This window comes from Pteronotus mesoamericanus, unplaced genomic scaffold (genome assembly GCF_021234165.1).
Source record: "Pteronotus mesoamericanus isolate MK-2021 breed Mesoamerican mustached bat unplaced genomic scaffold, CSHL_Meso_final contig_291, whole genome shotgun sequence".
In the NCBI taxonomy this organism is placed as follows: Eukaryota; Metazoa; Chordata; class Mammalia; order Chiroptera; family Mormoopidae; genus Pteronotus; species Pteronotus mesoamericanus.
The window spans coordinates 9,053,360-9,076,577 of record NW_026555124.1 but is presented as its reverse complement, the minus strand read 5'-3'; the positions used below and the strand labels follow the sequence as shown (position 1 = coordinate 9,076,577).

The 23,218-nt window shown below is 35.9% G+C and overlaps 2 protein-coding genes across 9 annotated transcripts in view; one reads left to right on the top strand and one right to left on the bottom strand.

The window, feature by feature from the left end:
* The window catches only part of NRXN1 (neurexin 1), a 1,065,318-nt gene that overhangs the window by 115,123 nt on the left and 926,977 nt on the right, over nucleotides 1-23,218 (bottom strand). For all 8 annotated transcript variants that reach the window (XM_054575454.1, XM_054575455.1, XM_054575456.1 and 5 more), the window contains 2 exons: nucleotides 16,080-16,169; nucleotides 14,394-14,713 (listed from right to left, as the gene is read on the bottom strand). In XM_054575454.1, the coding sequence (XP_054431429.1) occupies nucleotides 14,394-14,713; nucleotides 16,080-16,169 (410 nt within the window). The remainder of the gene's footprint in view (nucleotides 1-14,393; nucleotides 14,714-16,079; nucleotides 16,170-23,218) is intronic.
* Nucleotides 22,130-23,045, top strand: LOC129072065 (60S ribosomal protein L6-like). Its single transcript, XM_054575465.1, is given in 2 exon segments — nucleotides 22,130-22,495; nucleotides 22,497-23,045. Coding segments are annotated over 2 exon segments (864 nt in total). The 5' UTR covers nucleotides 22,130-22,133; the 3' UTR covers nucleotides 22,999-23,045.

Below are 23,218 nucleotides of genomic sequence, written 5' to 3'. Positions count from 1 at the left end.
GGAAATGGATTGGGGGATTGTTGTTCTTCATAGATGCTATGTTCTAAACCATATTGATTTGTTGTCATGAGCTTGTATTATCTTAATAAAAATAATTCAACAATTATCCCCACTTGTTTTGTATACTTACAACAAAGCATAAACGTGATTTTTGCCAGCATTCTATTACTAGCCTCAGACACACTATAAAAGAACAGGTTATAATTAATATTGTTATTTGCAATTTGAGGTACCACCCATTTAAATATATTGTATTTTCAAATAACCAACAGAGCAAGAACAAATGTGTCTGACATTTCCTAGGCTTTGCCTAGATTTGCCTGTCATCAGGAATTCCCTCCACTCCTCAAACTTGATGTAAGACTAAGTCCAATTAGTTTATGCCAGCGTGTCCCTCTAACCTCTCCTGTTACTTCTGTATTCTTTGTACTCAGTTCCCATTTTAATTGCCTACAAACAATACCACAGTTTTTACAAGCTTAATCTTGGCAATGCCCATCTTTTCAAAACATTTTACACTCTCCCCCGTTCTAACTGGTTTCTAGCAATAGTCAAGGTCTAAGTATCAAGCTAATGTCAAGTTTTCTAGAAGCCCTGTCAAGAGTCTCTGGTGCAAAGTGAGTCTGGAATGGGTCTCATATAATCAGGCTTCCTCATTGTTTTCCTAGATAATTTCACCTGCTTATTCAACTAGTCAGAGCTAACTAAAGATATCAAAAAAAATCATAGCAACTATTTGAAAATGTGAGATTATAACAGGGTACAGCTAGTCCCTCCAAAGGGGATTTGTAATGGAGTCTAGAAACTGGGATGTCCAAGAAAAATATAGAATATCCTCACCCCCTCAAGGCGGATGGCCATGGGGGATGGGAGCTGGAACAGGGCCATTGAAAGTCATTTTGGATGTCAATAACAGGTTAAGGACCATTGAGAGTTACTTTGATTGTCAACAACAGGTTGGGCTTCAGAGGGGACAAGGAGCAGGGCCATTGAGTTACTTTGCATGTCAACAACAGGAGGATAGCTTCATACCTCATATGCAAAGATGGTTATTTTGCTCAGTTGCTAGAGCCTGCTGAAGGAGTTGGAGATGGGGTTGCTGGTGAGGATTCTCGCTGGGTTTGGGACCCAGGCGCAGCAGCCATGCTAGAGGCTTTTGACCACATGGTTTTGGGAGTGGGGAGGGGGTTCCTTTGACCATGTGGCTTAGGAAGCAGGAAAGCAAGATGTAGCAGCCATGAGGATGGCTTCCCCCTGGTTACAGCACGTGCACAGGAGAGCTCAGAGATGGTTTGCTCCACACCATGAGGGGTCAATGTGAAGACCACGTGGGAAGGAAAGGGGAGAAAGAACTTTTGCTAGTGGGACATGAGAAGGTGCCATGTGGTTCTGAATTAAGAACTGGAGATTGAGGCAACGGAGCGGATGGTGCTGGGAACAGCAAGAGGCATGTCCAGCTGAGCTCTGGACTTCTGTTCCTTTTCTTCTGAAGGACAGTACCCCTGACTGGCCTGACTGGCCTGACTGGGCAAAGGTGAGAAGGCAGGACTGTGTGGGCTGGTGGGCATTTTAAAGGGATTTTGAGATTTAAGAGTGACATTTAGCCATTAATCAAAACCTGTATAACTTTTGAATAAATAGTTCCTTTCCTTTTCACCAAACTCTGCCATGAGAGACATAATTTCACGGGTGGTAGGCAAATGAACCTAGAACAGAGGAATCCCCAGGAAAGGGGTATATTGTTCTGGTAATAGTACCTGGGGCTGCCCCGACAATGGGTCCATGTTTGGCAACAAGATCTTGACTCCTTAAAATAGTCCAAACTACCTGCACAATTCTACAATCTGTGCCTCACCAGGCGACAGTGGGAGAGGTCAGCTTCGGGTACATACAGCAGGGGCTGCTTTGCTGCAGAGAATTTAATAACAACAATAAATCTATTTAAAAGTCAGCCTGATTTTTACTTTACAATGTGTCAGCAATTCTAAATTATGCCAGTGATGAAATATGACTCCAAAAAGAGGACCATGAGCACTGCCTCTCCCCACCTAGATAAACCACCATAACCCCAAAATGATGAGACTCTACTGAGCCCCTGGAAAAGTGTTTTTACCTACGAACCAGTAACCTGTTAGGCAAAACTATACTGCTTTATACCCTTCTGCTTCCCATCATGGGGACAACTATGGGAGCTTCTGTCCTCAATGTATGTAAATGTCAACAGTAAGAATTGAAATTAGAATTTTGCCTCCTGCATATATTATACATACCTTTTACTTACATAAATATGCATATAATTTAAAAAAACTGTATTTAAAAACTTTAATCTGCATATGAAGGAAACACATTCTTTTATTTTCTGCTTATATATATCTTTATTCATGGCAAATATTGATCAATCCAGGAAATTTCAAGACTAGGCAACACACAGTATTTATCTCAGCACTTGAATATGCACGGGATGTTCATTAATGTATTTATTTATAAACTGTTTCCTAAGTGTCCACTTTGCATGGAGTACCATGTGGGGTGCTGAGCATGCACAAAATAATAAGGCATAGGTCTTGACTTTAAAGAAAAATAAAGTGAAGGTTATAAGCTCTGATAGATAATTGTACATATAGCTATTTAAATGTCTTTTTACCTATCTCTTCAAAGTGCTATGAAAACAGGAAATGCATTATGCTTAGGGTTCTTTGGAAAAGCTTCAAGTGAAATATAAGGTTTAAAATTAGCCTGTCCCATTAACATTAGCAAAACTTTAGAACTTTACACATGTAAAGCTAAGTATTAATAAGATCATAGATAAAGTTGCAGCACAAGAACGCTTCTGGCACAGGGAGCAACTTGAAAGTGGGACATTGTATTTTGTGTTTAAGGAATATGAGCAGTTCATTATTGCTACCATACTAAGGGCAAGTTTCAGACTAGGTGCTTTATACTTTCTCCTTTATTCTTTTTCTGAATCAAATTTATAAATAACACAGAATGCAAGGGCATGATGACAAGAGTATATAAAACAATGAGACAATTAAATAAAACATGGACAACTTCAGTTACAAATGTAATAAAACTGCTATCTGAAACTACAAGAAAGATTCTTAATTTGGATAGTGGAAAGCCATCAGTTCATAACAGAAGTAGGTCATTTGACTGCCCTGTGATGTCTTATTTGCCATCCTGTTATTATGGGTTGCATGCTGTCTCTGTCTGGAATTATTACTCAAGGCCAGTTACTGCTGTGCATGAAAAAGTCAGATGTAGGAATGTCACCAAAAATTTTGAAAGAATCTTGGTGAATCCTTTTCATTTCTGAAATATGGACATCAGAATCAGAGGCCTTCTCTTTAGCAGAATGTGAATAGTTTCTATTTTCTATTGAAATAAATTGATGTTCCTCTTGGTTTTACGGACACAAGTACCTACCCAGTTTTCCAGCTGTGTGTAAAGCCTTTTGATACATATCCAGGGATAACTGCTATAGAGGTAAGCTAAGAGGTATAAGAAATATCAAAATAAGTTTCCCTCAAGTGTTCCAGGGCCAAAGTTTTACTGTTAAATTTTCAATGCTGGGTTATATTTAATGAAGATCTCAGAATAGCTAGCTAACATAACATGGTATAGCAGATACACTCCTCATGTGGTTAGCCTGCCAGTATTTTTGGGAATTTATAGTTGAATATATTTATTACATAGTCCTTGAATACCACCTGCCAAATACAGACCTGTTTCTTTTATCTGAGGTTTGGGTCATCATGTGTGAATCTGCCATGCCTAGAATAGGGTGTAGCTCATGGAAAGAAGAAAGAAAAAAAAGAGAGAAAAAGGAGAAAAGGAAAAAGAGTGTGGCAGAGTGGGGATGGGAATACTAATCAAGGGAAAAGTGACCACCTACTATGTGCCAGATGCTATACTAAGACCTTGTCTATGCAAGTTTATGTGATATTCCCCAAAAAGCTGTCAGTAAGATAAACATAACTGTAAAATTCCTGTTATTATTGGCTTATATTTTACTTCATGCAACAGTCCTGCACTGATGCTCAGACTTAGAACAAACAGCATTGAGGCTTCCTCGACAGCACTGTGTCTATTCTATGTACACATGAAGATGATTCAGGTCTCCCCCCATGGCTTTCAAGAGTCTCCATTTCTTACTTGACAGGAAAATCCTAAAAGAGGACAAAAGGGGCTGGGGGCACCCTCCAGCCCATCAAATCTACCGGTTGGATGATAACATCTATTTTACAAGAAGCTTTGCACAGAATGTGGGTAATTCCAGAGTCAGGGTAGTGTCTAGCACATTGTTAATACTCAGACGTGAGAAATAATAAAAGCGCATTCCTTCAATATGCTCATTGTTAAAAAGGGGCTAAAATATCTTTTTTCCTTTAAATTAGTTTCTGAGTTTCAATTGTGTCAGTGTTGCTGTTAATAACAGATTATACATCTGTGGTGTGTAAAAGCTTTGCTGTTGTTGATTTAAGGGCTTTTATAATTTATGCGTGGATTCACTAATAATCTCAATCTCTGAGAAATGGTTCCTGTTATAAACTGTAAATCACTAGGTACTTCACCATTACTCTGAAGAATATAATATCTTAAAAAGTGCATTTTATGTGTAAGGTACACAAAAGATATTTGCCAATTTATAATTTTAAATAAAAGTATTGTGTATTTACAGGGAACATACACATGGTTAAAAAAATACATACACACATAGATATCCACTGCTATATTTTATTTACTTTCATTTAGAATGCTTACTGGAGAAACCACTGGTTAACACTAGTGTTATTTGTCTGCTTGGAACCTTATATCAGGAGAACAGTGATAATGAGAATTCAGTGAAAGCTATTTGGTAAGTGTTGTATAAAGGCAGATGAATTAGCTAAACCTTCTCTTGAGGTTCTAGCTTAGTGATGTTAATATGTTTTTTATTATTGAGGAATGTTTCAGTAATGCCAGCAGATAAGAAAATCTAATGTAAGTTTTAGATGATGAAAATGTAAGAAATTATAGAGATTTAAATTTAATCTTGATTTATTAGCTTACTGTTTTACATATATCGTGAAGGGAAAAAAAAGCATGGTTATCACACACATATATACACAAACCCACAGATGAGCTATTATCTTGTTTTTTAATTCTCAGATGATTTGCTTCCTCCTCTCCCTTAAAGAGGATTATTGCATGCAAAAGAGGAATAAATCAATAGGCATAATTCAAACACACCTATGTAATTGAAAACCATAATTTCACAAAATATTATGGCACAAATCATTTGTAGTACTAATCAAAACTAAGACAAGAAAATAAAGCTATGTTCTTGCTACTTACATATTAACTCATTACTCAGTAAACAGATATTGCTTAGTCCTACAACTGAGACCAGAAATATCAAGAAACTGCCAACCTTAATAGTCCTATGTGAGAAAATACCCAGTGAAAATATCTTCCAATGCATAAGGCAGCTCCACCACAAAGAATTATTTGGCCAAAATGTCAATACTACCAAGAAACTTTGCAAACCACTTTTGACACATTTGATCAGTCACAGCACCTTCTATATACACTGCACAAACCTTCTGTTTGCATTTCAGTTGCATTTTTACCTTTCTTGAAACAAAGCATAATATGCCAAAAATGTTGTATATCTTCTTCCATCTTTAATATTAAAATGGCTGCACAAAAATTCACCAATTTTGATTTTTTAATGCATGCTGATATGACAGCTGTCAAAATCCAATCTAACAAAACTGTTTCCAATGAAGTTAAAGACAACGAAGCACTACTAGAGCAATTGTATGGAAAAAAGCAAAACAAAACAAACAAACTGCACAAACTTTTTGGCAAACCCAATATTTCTCCAATGCTAATAAAGATTATAGCAAAAGCGATTACAACAAGAATCACAAATCCAATTTAGTCCAATTCACAGCTGGAAGTATTTGATGTTTTCAATACCCAAGCTGAAAAAGGAGCATATCATAAAATTTTAAGCTCCTTAATGAAAACATGTTATCAAGGACAGTTATAAGAAATCATATTTGTAAGGTTCAGTACTATACTGTGGAATAGCTTCTGTCTGGGAACAGCTGGGAAATAGGTATACGGAATTTTTGAACTGTTCAGTCAATAGTCACTTTAGATTGGTTGTGCTAGTGGTGGGAGGTTGAATAAAATAACGTGAAGTATGGGATCAGTTAGACAGTTCGTCATTATGTGGTGTATTTAGTGTTTATGGCCCCCTCCCACTACGTCCCAATGACAACTCTTCCTGGCATCCTCATCTTTCCTGAATCATCGTCTTCCCGCCTCCACCTCCTTCAGTCGTGTTCTAGGTGAATGGCGCTGCCTTCCTGTGGACAACGCCTCATTCAGGAGAGACTTCAGCTCCTTATATGGCACACAATTGATGCTTTGATTTAGAAACATTAATTCAAAGCTGTTTCTTCAATGACAGAGAAAACAGCTTTAAAAGTAAGAGAGATGCTTTAATTTATACTTTGTACCCGAGGAGAGCTTTTCACACATAACCATTATTTGTATAATGGTTACATGTGTCAGACACATTTCTTTATATTTTAGTGTGAACTGTATGAAATTTCTGTTTTGTTTTGTTTTTTTTTTGGTAATAAAAATTGTTGAAAGCAGTTATTTTATAGAGTTCACATAGCACATGGACTCATTTATTATAATAGCTGATGAAGCCATAATCCCCATTTTATAAGTGGGAAACAAAGATATTGAGAGGCTAAAGAACTTGCCTAGGGTCACACAGGCAGCCTGTCAGACAAGTTAGGCTGAGATTTAGGTAGGTATCCTGGCTCCTGGAGTTAATGCCTTTGACCATTGCAACTGCCCCTAACACCTCATTCCAATGTTGCTTCTTCAGACTCTCAGCTCTCAGCAGAATCAGACTGGAAAAGACCAGGAAGAGAATGAAAGAGGGAGATAGGTAGGTGAAGGAAGGAAAGGGTTTTCCCTGCAGAGGACACAGATACGAAAGGACACAGCCTCTAGAAGTAGCCATAACTAGTTTATTGGGTCAGGAGGAAGGAGAAGAGCTAGACCTAGTGAGGCAGACAGACCAGCTGTGAAAGCTGGACCATGATGATCATCCAGGGAAGTTGCCCTTCATCCTCATGCCTGGATGTATTAAGAAAGGGAATGACTTGGCCATATTTGCATTTTTGAAAGAGCAATCTGACACCTGGATGAAGATCACATTGAGCTAGTCAAGAATATATAAGAAGACAAGAAGTGACAAGATTTTAAATAGAGGCAATAAATAAGGGCAGAGGACTAGATCACCTCCAAATACCCTATAAAGAAGCTGGCTGCATAGCCTTGGGTAAGTTATTCAGTGTCCCCATGCCTCAATTTTCTCATGTGTAGAATAAGAATAATAATACCAACCTGCACTAAGTTGTTTCCACACACACACACACACACACACACACACACACACATATACCTTAAACTGTGATTACACCTCTGATACACTTCAAGTGTCTTGTGTCTATAGGACCACAGGAGGCAGAGAATGTGCAGTTCATTCCACCACTTTGGCCTCAGGCAGCTCTGCTCCTACACAGCCTTTGGGCCAGAAACCATTTCCCTGCAGCTGGCTCGGCTCCTGGGGTGGAGTTCCTTTCCAGGGTGACTCTAAGTGAGGGTCAGGGTGGGGAGGGGCGGGAGGAGTGCTGACAAAGATTTGGGTTTGCCTGACAGGTAGCATGAACCAGAATCTCTATGGAAAAGCCTGGAACCCAGGGTACCCACGTGTTTCTTATCCCAGGACTCCTCTGCTGTCCTGTAGAACTCCCAAGATCCCAAGAGGCTGCGCTTCCTCTGGGAAAAGTGGTCTCAGCAGCAGCAACTGGGGCCTGACTCCCCCATTCAATGAGCTCAGTGTGTAGCAGCTCACCCTCTCCCTGCTCCTCTGTCAGGACTCCCCTCCCGCTTACTGCTACCAGACACCTGAAGCCATGCAGCACATCCTGAGGGCTCCAACTGTGCCCTGTTTGCCTTCCCGGGAAAACCCACGCTCCACCTCTCAGAGCAGGCCCTGGCCCCAGCCTGAGAGCGTCTTCATTTAAACAAAGAAAGAAAGAAACAAACAAACAAACAAATAAATCTCGGTGTCACTTTTGTTCTTTTCCCTGCCTTCTAGTTCCCTAATATAGCAGTTAGTTGTCACTAGCACTAGCACAAGGTATGGTCATGCTGGATCAGAAAATAAGCCTGAAATTCAATATGACAATGTTCTATTATAATTGATGCCTATGTAACTAACAACCTATGTATGTCTGTTCAAAAAGGATTCCCATTTCATGAACACGCCCCTTCTACTTTTTTCCCTATTGCACTTGACATCCCATCTAGTTTTGATGTTTCTTGTCCATCTTTTCCAGCATGTAAGCTTTGTGCAGAAATGTTTAATTTTGTCCAATGCTATATTTCCAGTGACTAGAACATTAACCCATATATAGTAAGTTCTCAGCAAACATGTTTTAGGTGAATGGACAGATGGATGGATGATGGACAAATAAATGGGTAGATGGCTGACTGGATATACTTGCAGAGAACTAGCCTTGTCCAAAGATGTCTTAAAACTAAGGTTGTATCTACCAATAGTGAATATATCCAGTGAAAACTTGAGATCCCAAAGGCACTATACTGAGCAGGAGAATTTTCTTAAAATAGGCTCTTTAAAATGAATACATCCTGGTCCTTTTGCTTACCAGCAACGAGGGAGAAAATACCTTCTAAACAGCAATTGCTTAGCTACATTTAAAATGAAAATGAATTAGATTTTTCTTAACCAGCACCATTAGTTTCAGGGGAATATACCTCTGTATATATTGCAAAATCTATACCCAAATATTTTTCTTCCCAATATGCACAGTTTGCTATAAAAACATACATTAATTGAAGTGAATTTGGCAGAATGATTGGACTAGGAAAAATACAATTAATTATTCATATCATCAGTATTTTAAAGTGCAGAGTAGTTATCAGGACATACATAATTATAAGTTATGCAATTATTTTAAAAAATGAAGTCACTGCTAATGTTAATTAATATTTTTAATAAAAATAAAATTTTATTCTTTAAAGTTATAAAATATGTTTGGTTGATTTTAAATATTTTATGGGAATATTTGTGCACTTTGTTTACATTTTTAAAACAAATTGTACTAATTTTTCATTCATATATCCAAATCTGCCAGGAAGCAGTAGCAGTGTCCAATATATTCAAACACTCTTCTTGCTTAAATACTAGTTGGGTTTCTTTTTGTTACATTCCATGAGAATAAAATGCCATTGGCTTCTATAGGAATTACATATATCAAATATACATGTCTCTGACAACCTAGGAATGTTTTTAAATACTCAGTACCTCCTTTTCTTGATTAGGTTTGCTAACTCCACTCTGCGGGGAGTGGGGGCGGGGGGGAGCCTTACTGGAACCATAGACGCGTTCCAATATACAGAGTCCCCCATTAATAACATCCTTTTTTATTACTAAACCTTTTATTATAAAATCTTAAGCATATAATTCTGTAACATAACAATATCACACTCAAGCACATCATATGATATTTCAGGTGAAACGTTCAAATTAAAACTATAAATGATTACACCCATATTATTACCCCACCAACCCCACTCAAACAGGCGTTACTTCTGCCGGACCCTGTATTTCACTCATATTTACTGATTTGGCCCCAAGCCGTAGTTTAATTTCTTACAAACAGTTGCAAACATAGTTTCTCTAGTCAAGAACAGACTCTCTCAAAGCCTTATTCTACCTCCTTTCTTAAGATTTTTGAAATGAGATGAAAAGAAGATGAAAAAAAAGTATAGATTCCTGAAACCAGGTAAAGATATCACAGTCAGTTTCGGCTTAGAATGTAAAGGACAGGGCTGCACTATTCATTATTCTTATGAAGTATGATTTTCTTGCAAAGATAGATTTATATATGCTGTACAATGGGGTGCTTTTAAGAGTCAAAAGGAATACTATTAATAGTAATTATACCGGGATACCAGGTACACATGAGGGAGATAGGGGCCAACTGAGGGGCATGGCCACCCCGTGTAAAAGTCAAGGATAAAATCTATGCTTCATTAAATAATCATCAGAAGAGATAAGGGCATCATTATGAGAGATGATGACATTTTAGAGCTCAGTACACTATAAGAGATTCCTAGTTAAATCCACTTATTGTAGTGAGGTAGCAGGCCAAACTACAGCAGGGTTAACTAAGCACCTTGTCCAAGTTACACAACAAGGTAGTGATTGTGTTGAAAGTGGAAACCAGGTCTTCTTATTCACTGTACTCTTTGCATTATAGTGCACTCCCTTGAAGTAAAAGGCATTGCAGTGGATCCATATTCTCACAGGGAAATCTAATCTGTGGCCCATGGGCCACATGCAGTCCAGGATGGCTATGAATGCAACCCAACATAAAATCATAAATTTACTTAAAACTTTTTTCTTTTTCTCAGTTTTCGTTAGTGTTTGTGTATTTAATGTGTGGTCCAAGAATACTCTTTTTCTTCCAGTGCAGCCCAAAGACGCCAAAAGTTTGAACACACCTACAAGTCTATAGTATGTATATAGCTTGTAAAATATTATTAAAGGGAAGAGCCTGAAAGATCATAAAATGTGATACAAAGCCTAGATCAGAAGCAATGTCACAGTCTTGATCTTCACACAAACCGCACAGCTCCACTTGCCTTTCTTTACAGACTGGCAACTGAAGGGCGTGAATGTTGTGTTTTGCATGCTGGCTTACTTTTACTCACTTATGTTAAGCTCAGTACACATCCCTAAGACAGTGCCAGGTTTTTCAGAAGATGGGGGACCATTTAACAGCCAAAAACCTTGCTTGAAATTTCTGCCCCCATCCCCAAGAAGCTCTCAGCATCATAAAAATCTTTATACTATCAAACATTTGCAAGTAATCACTTTCTGAGATTGGCATTATAGGAAATTTGTCTTTTTTGAGACCAGTGCACCTTAGAGAAACATTTAGATATTAAATATTATAAGTAAAATAAATTTTATGAATTTTATGTATTCCATATAAAGGTATTATTAATATTGTTATATTCACTTTAAAAAGCCATTTAATCACAAGGGTTGGTAAATGTACTCTTTAAGTTCAAAATATAAATCATGCCTTTTAAAGTAAACATCAGTCTGAAAGTTGTTCATTATTCAAAGAAGAAAAACTTTGTTTTTCTTTTTAAAGATTTTTACTTTAAGGTGGTGATGTAAACAAGATCTTATGGGATGACATTTTGATGAATACTATTTTATATTCTGTGACTCTGTGAAAACCAAAAATACATTTCTCTCCTACTATTTCCCCTGCAGGATGGCTGAACAAACCTCATCTCATCTGTTTGAAATGAATCCAATTTAATTCTGCTTGACCAAAAACCTGTTTCCATAGTTCTAAAACATGCAATCACCCCAAGGTACATTGCCATTGCAGCTAAAGTGGCTCAGTATTATCACTGAGGAAAATACACTTTGATTGAGAAAACAGTCCAGGATGGTTTTTGAAAAATAAAATGACCCTTTTCAGTACTCAATTTAGTAAGGCAGTTGATAAAAGCACACAGAGATGGCCACTCCAGACAGGGTTAAAGGAAGATGCTTCATTCAACCTGCAAAAACGGGTTAAAGGTCTGGGCATTAGCATTACAAAGCATTTAAACTTCCAAGATTTTGACAATTCTAAGAAACAAATACTTGAAACTCTACATGTATCAGTTATCTCTATTGTTGAAAGACAACTTAAAAATCAATTGTGAGGTACAGAAAATTTGTAACAAATTATTGTTATTTAAAAATATAGAATTTCCTTTCTTCCTTGAGTCCCCCCCACATACACGCATTGCCTGTAATCACATGTCATTATAAAAAACAAATATTTTAAAACTATTACTCCACTCTTAAGATACTGTTGCCGTAAGTGAATATTTATAACATATTAATCCAAATTATATAATTACTGTATTTGGGCTGTTAAAAATGTAAAAATTTAACATACCTATTTTTTAATGAACCTAGTAATCTTTTATTTAAGTCAATAACCCCTCAAATGAACCAAGTAATTACTAATTGATTAGATCATTTACCTCTATAAACCACTGCTGTCTTTAAATATGTAATAGCTTATAATAAAAGAGATTCTTTTAATTGGCAATCAATGGAAAGTTGACTGTTTTCCTTTTACACTAATTAATATTAGAAAATACATAATTTTTTCTTTCTTCATGTATAGGTGTGTAGCTTACAAATGAAATAGCTATTTCCCACACTTCTTTTAAAAACATAATTTCTTAATACATAGCAGTTGTTAATTGATAAAAAACACAAAAAGAAAGCTGATCATTTTTTTCCATATTTGGGGATACATCTGGTTTACCAAGGAACTTAGGCAACTGTAATTTCATTAATGATGAAACAAGACTACTGAGGAAGATATCTGGTTCTTTCAAATAGTATTCATGGGAACATTTGCAACTCTGAATATCTTAGAATGTCCTCTTATGATTTTATTTAAAAGAAATAACCTATCAATTTCTCTGTGTCTTATTTCTTCTGCATCTGATTCACCTTAACTTGATTATTGTTAAAGAAACATTAAACCAAAAACCACAATAACTAATCACCAGAGAAGTATTAGAAAAGAATATCAGAAGGAGCTGTTAGACATATATAAATCTGTCTAAAGTCACAAGTCTTTATCCAAGGCGCTAAGTATTATTATCAACAATCTTATAACTCCAAACAAGATAGAGAAAATCAACAAAATGATTACGCTCTAAGCACACGTTCTTACTAAAATGTATATTCCATAAGGGCAGGGTTTTTGTTTGTTGTTGCTAATGTACCCCCTGTGCCAAAACAGTGTACGGCACATGTAGAGTGATCAGTAAATATATATTGATAAACATCCTATTAGATTGTCCATTTTACTTTGTGGTTGAGTGCAGAGAGAGGCGAAGGGAGAGAGGGAGGGAGAGAAAGAGAGAATGAATGCTGCACATAGATACATGTATTCATTGCTACACTTAATAAATTTACAGAATTTACGATTTTTTGATTATTCTGTTCCTCCTCCTCTTCCCCTCAAAGTAAAAATCAGAATCTATTTTTTTTCTTTCTCTGGTAAACTTATATTAATTAGTAGATAGGGTGCCAATACAAAAGAATTCACTTTCTTTTACTCTCTAATTCTAACACTTGGTCTGTTTCAAACATTTGAAATAAAAGCAATTTAAAAAATAATTGTTATTCTGGAATCTTTAGAATGTTCGTTTCTAGAAAACTAATGTATTTGGAAAATCTTTATATGGCACTTATCAAAGACACTATTAAAAACAAAACAAAAGGAAACAATCAATCTTGGACCAGGGAGAATGCAAAGTTCTGAAAGAATTAACAGCGAAATAGCCACAATGGCAGCAAAGGTCAATAGGGATGTAATACCACTTGATAGCATTTCAACAGCATTCTGATAGCTTTTCATAAAATGAAAGCTCTATGAGGCAGGTAGTTTCTTTTTTTTTTTTTCTTGTTCTTCAGTGATGTAATGTCAATATTTAAACCAATGTCTGATACATGTTAGGCAGTCAGTAAGTATATCTGGACTGAATTAATATACTTCCAAGTTGTACAAATTCAACCTTCAAAAATCCGTTTTTCAAAAACTATAGAGATATCATTGAACAATAAGCTCACTGACATAGATTCTAGGTGAGGGCAGTTAGCTGCATGTCATACAAAAGATGTTAGCCCAAGATAGTTTTTAAGTACTATACTTTGAATTTTTGTCCTCAAGTAAATTCATAGCACATTTTCCTTATAGACAGTAATACAGTAAACCTATCATTCACCATTAGAGCCACTTGCCTACCAATGCAAAACTTTAAGACCTCCAAACACAACAGATGTTTTTCAGGCAACTGCTCAATTTTGCTTTTATTTTATTTTGATGAATGCAAGCTTGAACAAACAAGGCCTTTCATATGCTTCATTAATTTACTTGTTCATTTAAATTAAAAAGTGAAAATCCTATGTAATTAGCAGACAATCCCCTTAGCTTGAGCCTGACTAAGATTACGGAATCAAGACCACCAGCAAGCAGTGAACAAACACACAAGGCAATTTATAGCAGTCCACAAATCTTAAGACCACAGCATATACACATTTCATAGTTAAACTGAGTACATTAAGCAAGTCTCAAAGGAAGCCATAATGCCTGAGATCTGAAGCAGCCATATTTTAGAAAAAACACCTATGAAAAAAAGCCCACTTTCATAATCACAGGTCCAAAATAAAGGAATGAAATCTTCACACTCACCTGGCTAATGGGTTCTTTTGTGGGGGGCTTTCCTCTCCTGGCTGTGCTAGTGGCCAGGGTCGTGGTAGTCTCCATGATTGATGTGGACATCTCTGACTGCATGGCAGTGGCTGTCGACTCAGTTGTCATAGAGGAAGGCACTTCACCAACCAGTCTCACATTCCCCACTATGGCGATGTTGGCATCATTTTCGGCTGCCATATTCAGAACTTTCAAGCCATTGTAGTAAAGCCCAGAGAGCTGGCCCTGGAAGGGCTGGCCCTGCTCTTTCCCGCCAATTATTATGGTTGCTTGGCTATTGAAGATTGTGAGCTGACGCCCTGTAAAAATAATATTACATACATGCAAAAATGTTGATTGTGAACTCTACATTCTACAAAGGATGATAAAAACAGATCTTTCATGGGGTGGATAATGAGAGCAATAAACTATAAGAGAGCTATTTGACTCATAATTCATTGCTGATAAATGAGGTGTCCATGAAATGCATAATCATTGGCAAATACTTGTAAATTCTCAACTTATCGTAAATGTAGTGTTTTTGCTAAAAGACCAATCAAATATACGTATTGTAAATCAATTTTTAGTGGATCCCTTTCCCTTTTACCTTAAGATCTTATATTGTTGGTCTCGTAAGTCTAAATTGTTAAATTAAAAAAATGTAATATAGCTAACATTTCAAGTATTTGTCCTAAAATTACCACTGGTAGAAACTAATCTATAGCAACTGATATCTAATTTTAACTTTTTGGTAAAAATTTCATAATTCACTTAATGGCCACAGGTATCTATATGCTATTCTTTAGAATTGTTTATTTTTTTTAAGGCAATAGTCCATTGTTATTAGAATTATTCTATTTTTCCGGCAATCGCACTGAAAAGAAATGCATGGTTTACACTGAGTATGTCAGAGACAAAAAAAATTCCAAAAATATTTTGTCTGATTGGCTTTCAGCAAGTCTCTTAAAACAAAACAGAATGAAAAAAATAGCTTCAGATGTAAAAAGCGGCTTCAGGAATGATACACAAACCGATGGAGAAATTATGGCTCATTTCCATCAAACAGCAATCCTCAGCAACAGTCCCAATATCATCACATTGAGTATCCAGTTTTAGCAGATTGTTCTCTGCTCATAAAAAGCATGCACACTACTTTAAGTTCACTTTTAATTAGGTCTTGTTCCCAAATGCTCTTAGAAGGTTGCAAACGTTAAAGGGACTTCATTTTGACCGGCAATCCATATTGCCCACTATTTAAGATGCCTAGAGTTTAAACCAAGAGTTTGTTTTTTTTTCAGGACCATAATAAATATATCAGAACTACATGTATTTTAGTTAATAATTTAGAGGCTGGAACATGTAATATAATCTATGAATGATTTATCATTTTGGGTTAATGCTTGCTGTGAGTACCTTCATAGATTGAGTTAGTGGATTATATTTAACAGTCCCTTTAACCTTAAATTAACAGGGTAAGATTATTAAACAGCTGGTACGTCTAAAAATGTATAGAAATTATTATACAAGGTATGCAAATATTACTATCTACATTTTACTGTTTTAAATTTGTTTTTAATTTAGTTTTACGGAAAATTTATTTTTTATGTTTATTAGTGTTACAATGAAGTACTACTTGGTTATGTTCAAATTATTTTTTTATTTGAAGTTTTAATCAATGTTTTTTACCTTTGTCGAGTAGCCATTCATCAACTACTCGACCAAGTCGATATGGAATTCGCTGTCTAGCAATCGCCAGGCGCTCGTTATCATTGTTTCCTTTAAAGTTTAAAGAGACATTTCATTGGTTAAAATCTGTAAGGTCAAAGGTTAAAAGTTAATACTTAAAGCTTGAGCTATACAGTTGCCACATGATTTTTTGAAATTTGGAATTTTAAAAAGTTCTACCTAGAACATTTCATGTTTCAGACTTGTCATTCATTCATTTATTTTATTTTAGCAAACAAAATTATTCCTATGTTAATTGAAAATTAGAAGTCTGCATTTGAGCTAGGTTATTAAACTTATGTTATAGACAGACCCAAACAACCAATTTAAACAGCATATAATAGCTTTACAAAAAATGACCATTGATCTCAGGGTTTTGTCTTTTTGATGTTTCTTATTAACTAGTTATACATGTTCAGGTGAAACAGGTTTAAGTTTTCAAAATACATTCAACCTCGTATTCCAGATTAGTAATTTATGAACACCAAACTTAATACCGTCTTTGGCACACTCAAGCATCTAAAATAGGCCTAGCATACTTTATGTCCTATTCAGAAAGTAGAAATTTGTATTCATCTCATTTAAGGAAACCAAAGAGTCTGAATAGTTCTTGTATATTCCATACAAATTAGTTTATCAATCACTTGGACATCACAAGAGAATATATCTTGCATCATCCAAATATGTTATTATAGGAAAAGGCTTTGACAAAAGTGACTTTGAGTGTCCTTTAATTTAAAGCTTAACATGTTGAAATGCACAACAATTTGAAAAAAATTATATGTATGTTTTTATATACTCAAATATCTGCTTTATATTAAGCTATTCTAAAGAATGCATAACAGCTTAAAGAACAAATACAAGCCACAACCAGTGGTCCCTACACATAGATATAAACTAAGTGTGAGCCTTGTTTCTTTGAAAAAAAATTTTCTGATAGAAACACAGTTTAAATTGACCATGAATAATTCTTGCAAATAAATAAGTATATTCTTGATTTCTAAAGCACTTAGAAGGAATCTAAGCTGCCACCTCAGTGCTTAATCACGTATATTGCAAAAAGCTTTTTATTCCTTAAAAATTAACTAATGTGGAATTTTAAGCTAAGACATTTTGGCAATAGCTCAGACAAGGGCTCAGTGGTGAAATGAACAAGTGGTAGTATAATGCCCAAATTAAAAACTGGAGCATTTGGCTAAGGAAGATAATAGAAATAGTTTTTTCTCATATTTGGAATAATTTGCAAGTGCTTTCTTATACTAGTCTCATTAAACACTATCTTATCACAATAAACCCACCATTATACTGATTGGTCACATAGTTGTAGAGAAATAGAAAAGAACTATCATTTAGACTTTATAAATTTGTCCTTTGTATATATAACTAAAAATATTTCATATATTAGTTTTTAATTTGAAATGTAAATATCAAAGTAGAACCAAATATAAAGTTTAATATAAAACATTTATATGTATTTCTCTATATTCTGCAACAATTAAACTGTTACAAAATAATATTTTATCTTATGGAACCATGTTTTGGTATATTTATAATTAAAAAAACAAGGATACAAATAATTTAAATTCAAAGCCTATCTTCAATTTTTGAAAGTATGCAGGATTTGTGTTCTCTTTTGTGTGTTAACATACACATATATTTGGAAAGTATACTAAAATTTAATATTGGCTATCTTAAGGCAATGTGATTATGATGAATATGTGTTTTTGGCTTACATGTATTTGATGTAATAAATGTGTCTATGTGCATAATTTGAAAAGTAAACATGAAATATTTTTCAAAAAGGCATACCGTTGGCTGTAGAGACTTTTTATTGGTCAACACTCACTTCAATTGATACAGTTATAACTCGAATGATGACTTTACAATTAGGTGGCTCCTCATTATTTTTTTTCATTCCAGAGCATTCCCACTATCATCATTATTCCCTCAGACTCCACCCAAATCTAGACAATCAATTATTTCTTGTCCAATTACTATTCCAGTGTATTAACAGAGCTCTCTGAATCCTCTTGGCAATAAATTCCACCCACGTTCTACATGTCAGCCAGCATCAAATTATGCCCCTTGTCTAACCCTTTCCATTGCCTTTAAGATAAAATTTTAAATCTGTAAGGAGGTTTAGGGGGACCTCCATGATCAGGTAGGTACCTTCCTACCTCCCCTGCCCCATCTCATGGCTGACAGTGCCTTGCTCTCTTCTTCTGTCTTCTTGAGACTTCTTTCAATTCTTCTAAAGCTCTACATTTTTCTCTGAGCTTTTATATCTGTAGCCAAGTGTAGGAGAGCTAATTGTATGTATGTATGTACACACACACACACACACACACACACATTCCTGTGTTTTTATGTCCTTTTTCTGCAAAGTTATTCAAAAAGAATATATTGTCTTCAATTTTCTTCACCTGCCTTATTTAGACTTTTCTCTCTATTTCTATTAATAATAATAACTATGATAACAATTTTGTGGAATGGGACAGTTACTATTAAGCAAATAATGAGTTGACTGACTATATAGATGATGTTTATATCAATGGCAATCATTAAAAAATAAAATTACAATTTAAATGTTATTTTTTTAAGAAAGTACAGAGGGAAGCTTAGCTACATATGATTATCTGTGAATGATCATTCAGACTCACAGTGTAACATCTTTTATTTTGATTGAATCTCAAATAGTTTAGTTTTCCACATAACTAATAATATTTGGTCATACTATAGTATATTAATTTAGTATGAACCAGTAGATTAAAAATAAACAAGAGTATTTTCAAAGAATCAAAGTAAGCAGCAAGGAATAACAAAACTCAAATCCTTGACTTAGAATTCAATTTCATGGTGAGACTCAGAGAACAAAGGGAAATAAAATTATAACCATGTTTTTATGACTATTGGTCAGTAGAGACAAGCTCTTTGAACTTTGCTAATATGTAATTTTTCTCCTTTCATTTTCATAGATCTTCATGTCTCAAGTATAATTTCCACTTGGAAATAAAAGTGTTAGTTTTTGACATGCCATAGTAATATCCTCAGAAAAAAATAAGGAAAAGAAATGATATGAACCCAACATTTGTCCAGGATAATATGAAAATAAAAACAAAGATACTCGCCTTTTAAAGGCTTCTTATTTCCTGAGCTGTTATCATTGGGAAAGGAAACAGAAAAGGGGTCTGAAAAAAAAATCTTTCATACTTCCAGAGAAAACTGTTTTTTTACCTTTTGCATTTAAATGAGATTTTGGCATTTGAATATGCTTGGGCCCATAAAGCGAAGTAAAAGTTTAACATAGTTCGGTAAAATTACTCATTTTAAAAGCAACATTACCATGATTTCCAACTAAATGCTTTATGCGTGATTGTTATACACACTATAAAATAGAGTAATACCTAACTTAGCTGGCAATGTTTCAAATAAGTGGATTTTGAATACCACTGACAATCTTCAAGGATCAAACTTGTGAAAAAATACAGCTGTTCTAAAGAAAATATGTATCTTGTTTATTACATTATTTGCTATATCATTAAGATATACATGTAACATGCATATATCTATTTTGCTTCCGCCTACTTTTCTGGTTTCATATTGAACCACTTATTTCTAACTCTTTAATTCTAATTACTCTGGACTTTTTAAAATTCTTTTAACCAAGCTAATCATCTTTAAAGGTGCCATTCTCTTTGTCTTCTGCCTTTCTGGGTTCTCCTCAATGCTCTGTCTGTTCACATGCGTGTGCACACATAGGTGTCTGAGTCTGTCCGACTCATTTCTCCTGTAAATATTAGTTTATATGTTTGTCAAGAAAGCATTCCCTGTGTCTCCAACCCCCCATTAAATTAGTCTAGAGCCTCCCATTATGCATTCTTCCAACACTTTGTAGCAGTATCTATAATCACAATGAAATGATTTCATGCAATTGATTCTAGATTCTAGGTTCCTTTGCAAGCAGGGGCCACATTACCTATTTTGATATATAAGGTAGGTCTGTCCAGAAAAAGTCAAGCTATTGTTAATATATTGAAAATCGTTTGTGTGACATTGGCATAACATGGCACCCAAGGAGAGTGGACTGGAGAGTTCACATGCGTGAACAATGATGACTTCACTGTATTAGTCAGTGGGGGTGGTAGACAATGTTGAGTGAGCATGTGTACATGTGCTCAGGTATTTAAATGACTGAACAAGTAGAGCAACAAATCTGCATCAAATTTTGCATTAAGTTTGAACATTCCGCTGTGAAAACATTCTGCATGATTCAGAAGGTTTTTGGGAATGATGCAATGAGTTCAGCACAAACAAAAGGGTGGCATAAAAGCTTTAAAGATGGTCGAGAATCTGTTAAAAGTGATCCACATTCTGGGAGGCCTGCAATAAGCAGAACACCTGAGAATGTTGAACGTGCACAGGCTGCAATCAACAAAGATCGGTGACTGACAGTGCGAGAACTAGAAGCTGATCTGGGGATTCCAAAAACTATTGTGTCCAAGATTTTGATGCAAGATCTTGGCATGAAATGCGTTGTAGTAAAATTTAATCTGTGGTTTCTGCTACCAGAGCAGAAGGAACATTGTGCTGCCATTGCTAATGACTTGATTCAAAACGCTACCAATGAACCAGATTTCCCCAAGAAGGTTATAACTGGAGCCAAGTCATGGTCTATGGTTATGATCCAGAAACAAAGGTCCAGTCATCCCAATGGAAGTCCCCTGTTTCTCCACACACAAAGAAGGCAGGCATGGCAAATTTCCAGCAAGATCAAGACCATGTTAACTGTGTTTTTGATTAGGAAGGTGTGCGACTATGCCACCCAGGCCAAAAATTTAATAAGGAATACTTACCTCCATGTTCTTTGTCGATTGAGAGATCCAATATGACAAAAATGGCCATACTGGTGGGCAACTAGTGATTGGCAGCTTCATCACATGAATGTGCCCACTCAGATATCACATATCTTGCAGAGGGTTTTTTGCAAAACATCAAAACAACCATGTGACTCAGCCCTCCCTACACCCCAGATTTGGTACCATGTGATTTCTGGCTTTCCCCAAACTAAATTCTCCTTTGAAAGGGAAAAGATTTCAAATCATTGACAAGATTAAGGAAAATATAACAGGGCAGCTGATGGCAATTACAACAAAGGATTTTGCAGAGTGTTTTGAACAGTGGAAGAGATGCTGGAGAACTATATGAGGTCCCAAGCTACCTACTTTGAAGGTAACCAAGGCATCATTGTCCTATGTACAATGTTTCTTGTATCTTCATCAGTAAATGTCTCTATTTTTCATATTATATGGCTGGGCACTTTCTGGAGAGACCTAGTATATGTGTTCACTGGTATGTATGTATGTGAATACAAGACCACCAGAAAATAGAAAAATTATGTATGGAGTGGCTTTTATGTTTTATGCATCATGCTACTTGTTTATAAATGTTATTTTATTTAGTTCTCATATTGATCCCAGATCATAAGTATCTTTTATTTTATAAACAGAAAAATTGAGGCATAAAGAAATAATGTAACTAGTACCATATCAACTAGTACCATGTCATGCATAACAGAGGAACCATTTAAAAACCAAAAATATTTGACTCCAAAGCTATTGCATGGAATAGTTTTTAAAGCAAAGTCTCAAATATCCAGAGTCATAAAGGTCCCATATCTTCCTCTTAATCCTTATGGTACTCCCCCTGCATAATGGAAAATGTAATGGTCTTCTCTATAAAGATTCTGCCTTATAAAGGTTGGGGTAAGATTGTCATCTTGGGCGCACAAACTCAATAACCTTCCCCAAATCCCTGAAAATTTATCAGGAGGATATTTTTATCATCCCTATTTTATAGATCAAGATAGTGAAGCAAAGATAAGTAAAGTGATCAAAGATCTATTACAGCTGAGGTCACAACAAGGAATAGTATTTCATTTTCCTCCTTTCATAACAATGCCCTGTCATTCATAGCCACTTAAGACTTGAAATGGCTTCCTTTTTCCCATCTTGCAAGATGGCGGGTGAAAAAACTGAGAAGCCGGATACCAAGGAAAAGAAACCTGAAGCCAAGAAGGCTGATGCTGGTGGCAAGGTTAAGAAGGGTAACCTTAAGGCCAAGTCGTCTAAGAAGAGGAAGCCCCACTGCAGCCGAAACCCTATCCTAGTCAGAGGAATTGGCAGGTATTTCCGGTCAGCCATGTATTCCCAAAAGGCCATGTACAAGAGGAAGTATTCCGCAGCTAAATCCAGGATTGAAAAGAAAAAGAAGGAGAAAGTTATGGCTACTGTCACAAAACCAGTTGGTGATGACAAGAATGGTGGTACCCGAGTGGTTAAACTTTGCAAAATGCCTAGATACTATCCTACTGAAGATGTCTCAAAAGCTGTTGAGCCACGACAAGAAACCCTTCAGTCAGCATGTGAGAAAACTGCAGGCCAGCATCACTCCTGGGACCGTTCTCATCATCCTCACTGGGCGCCACAGAGGCAACAGGGTGGTTTTCCTGAAGCAGCTGAGCAGTGGCTTGCTACTTGTGACTGTACCTCTGGCCCTTAATCGAGTGCCCCTGTGTAGAACACACCAGAAATTTGTCATCGCCACCTCCACCAAAATTGATAGCAGTGGTGTGAAAATCCCCAAGCATCTCACTGATGCTTACTTCAAGAAGAAGAAGCTGCACAAGCCCAGGCACCAGGAGGGGGAGATCTTCAACACTGAGAAGGAGAAATACGAGATTACAGAGCAATGCAAGATTGATCAGAAAGCTGTAGACTCACAAATTCTGCCAAAAATCAAAGCTGTCCCTCAGCTCCAGGGCTATCTCTGCTCTGTGTTTGCTCTCACAAACAGGTTTTATCCTCACAAAATGAAGTTCTAAATTTCTTTTGAGAAACCTAATTAAACAACTGATCTGTTAAAAAAAAAAAAAAAGAAGAAGAAGACTTGAAATGTTCCAGGCAATCCTTGTCTTTACCTCTGACCTGGAAGACAAGCTCCAAGCATAATAATACACCAAGTTCACAGGTGTTTTGATGCTGACCTTCTTCAGAGGCAACTTGGAAAAGGAGAGAGAGCTCTAGTCATAAATCAAAAGACCA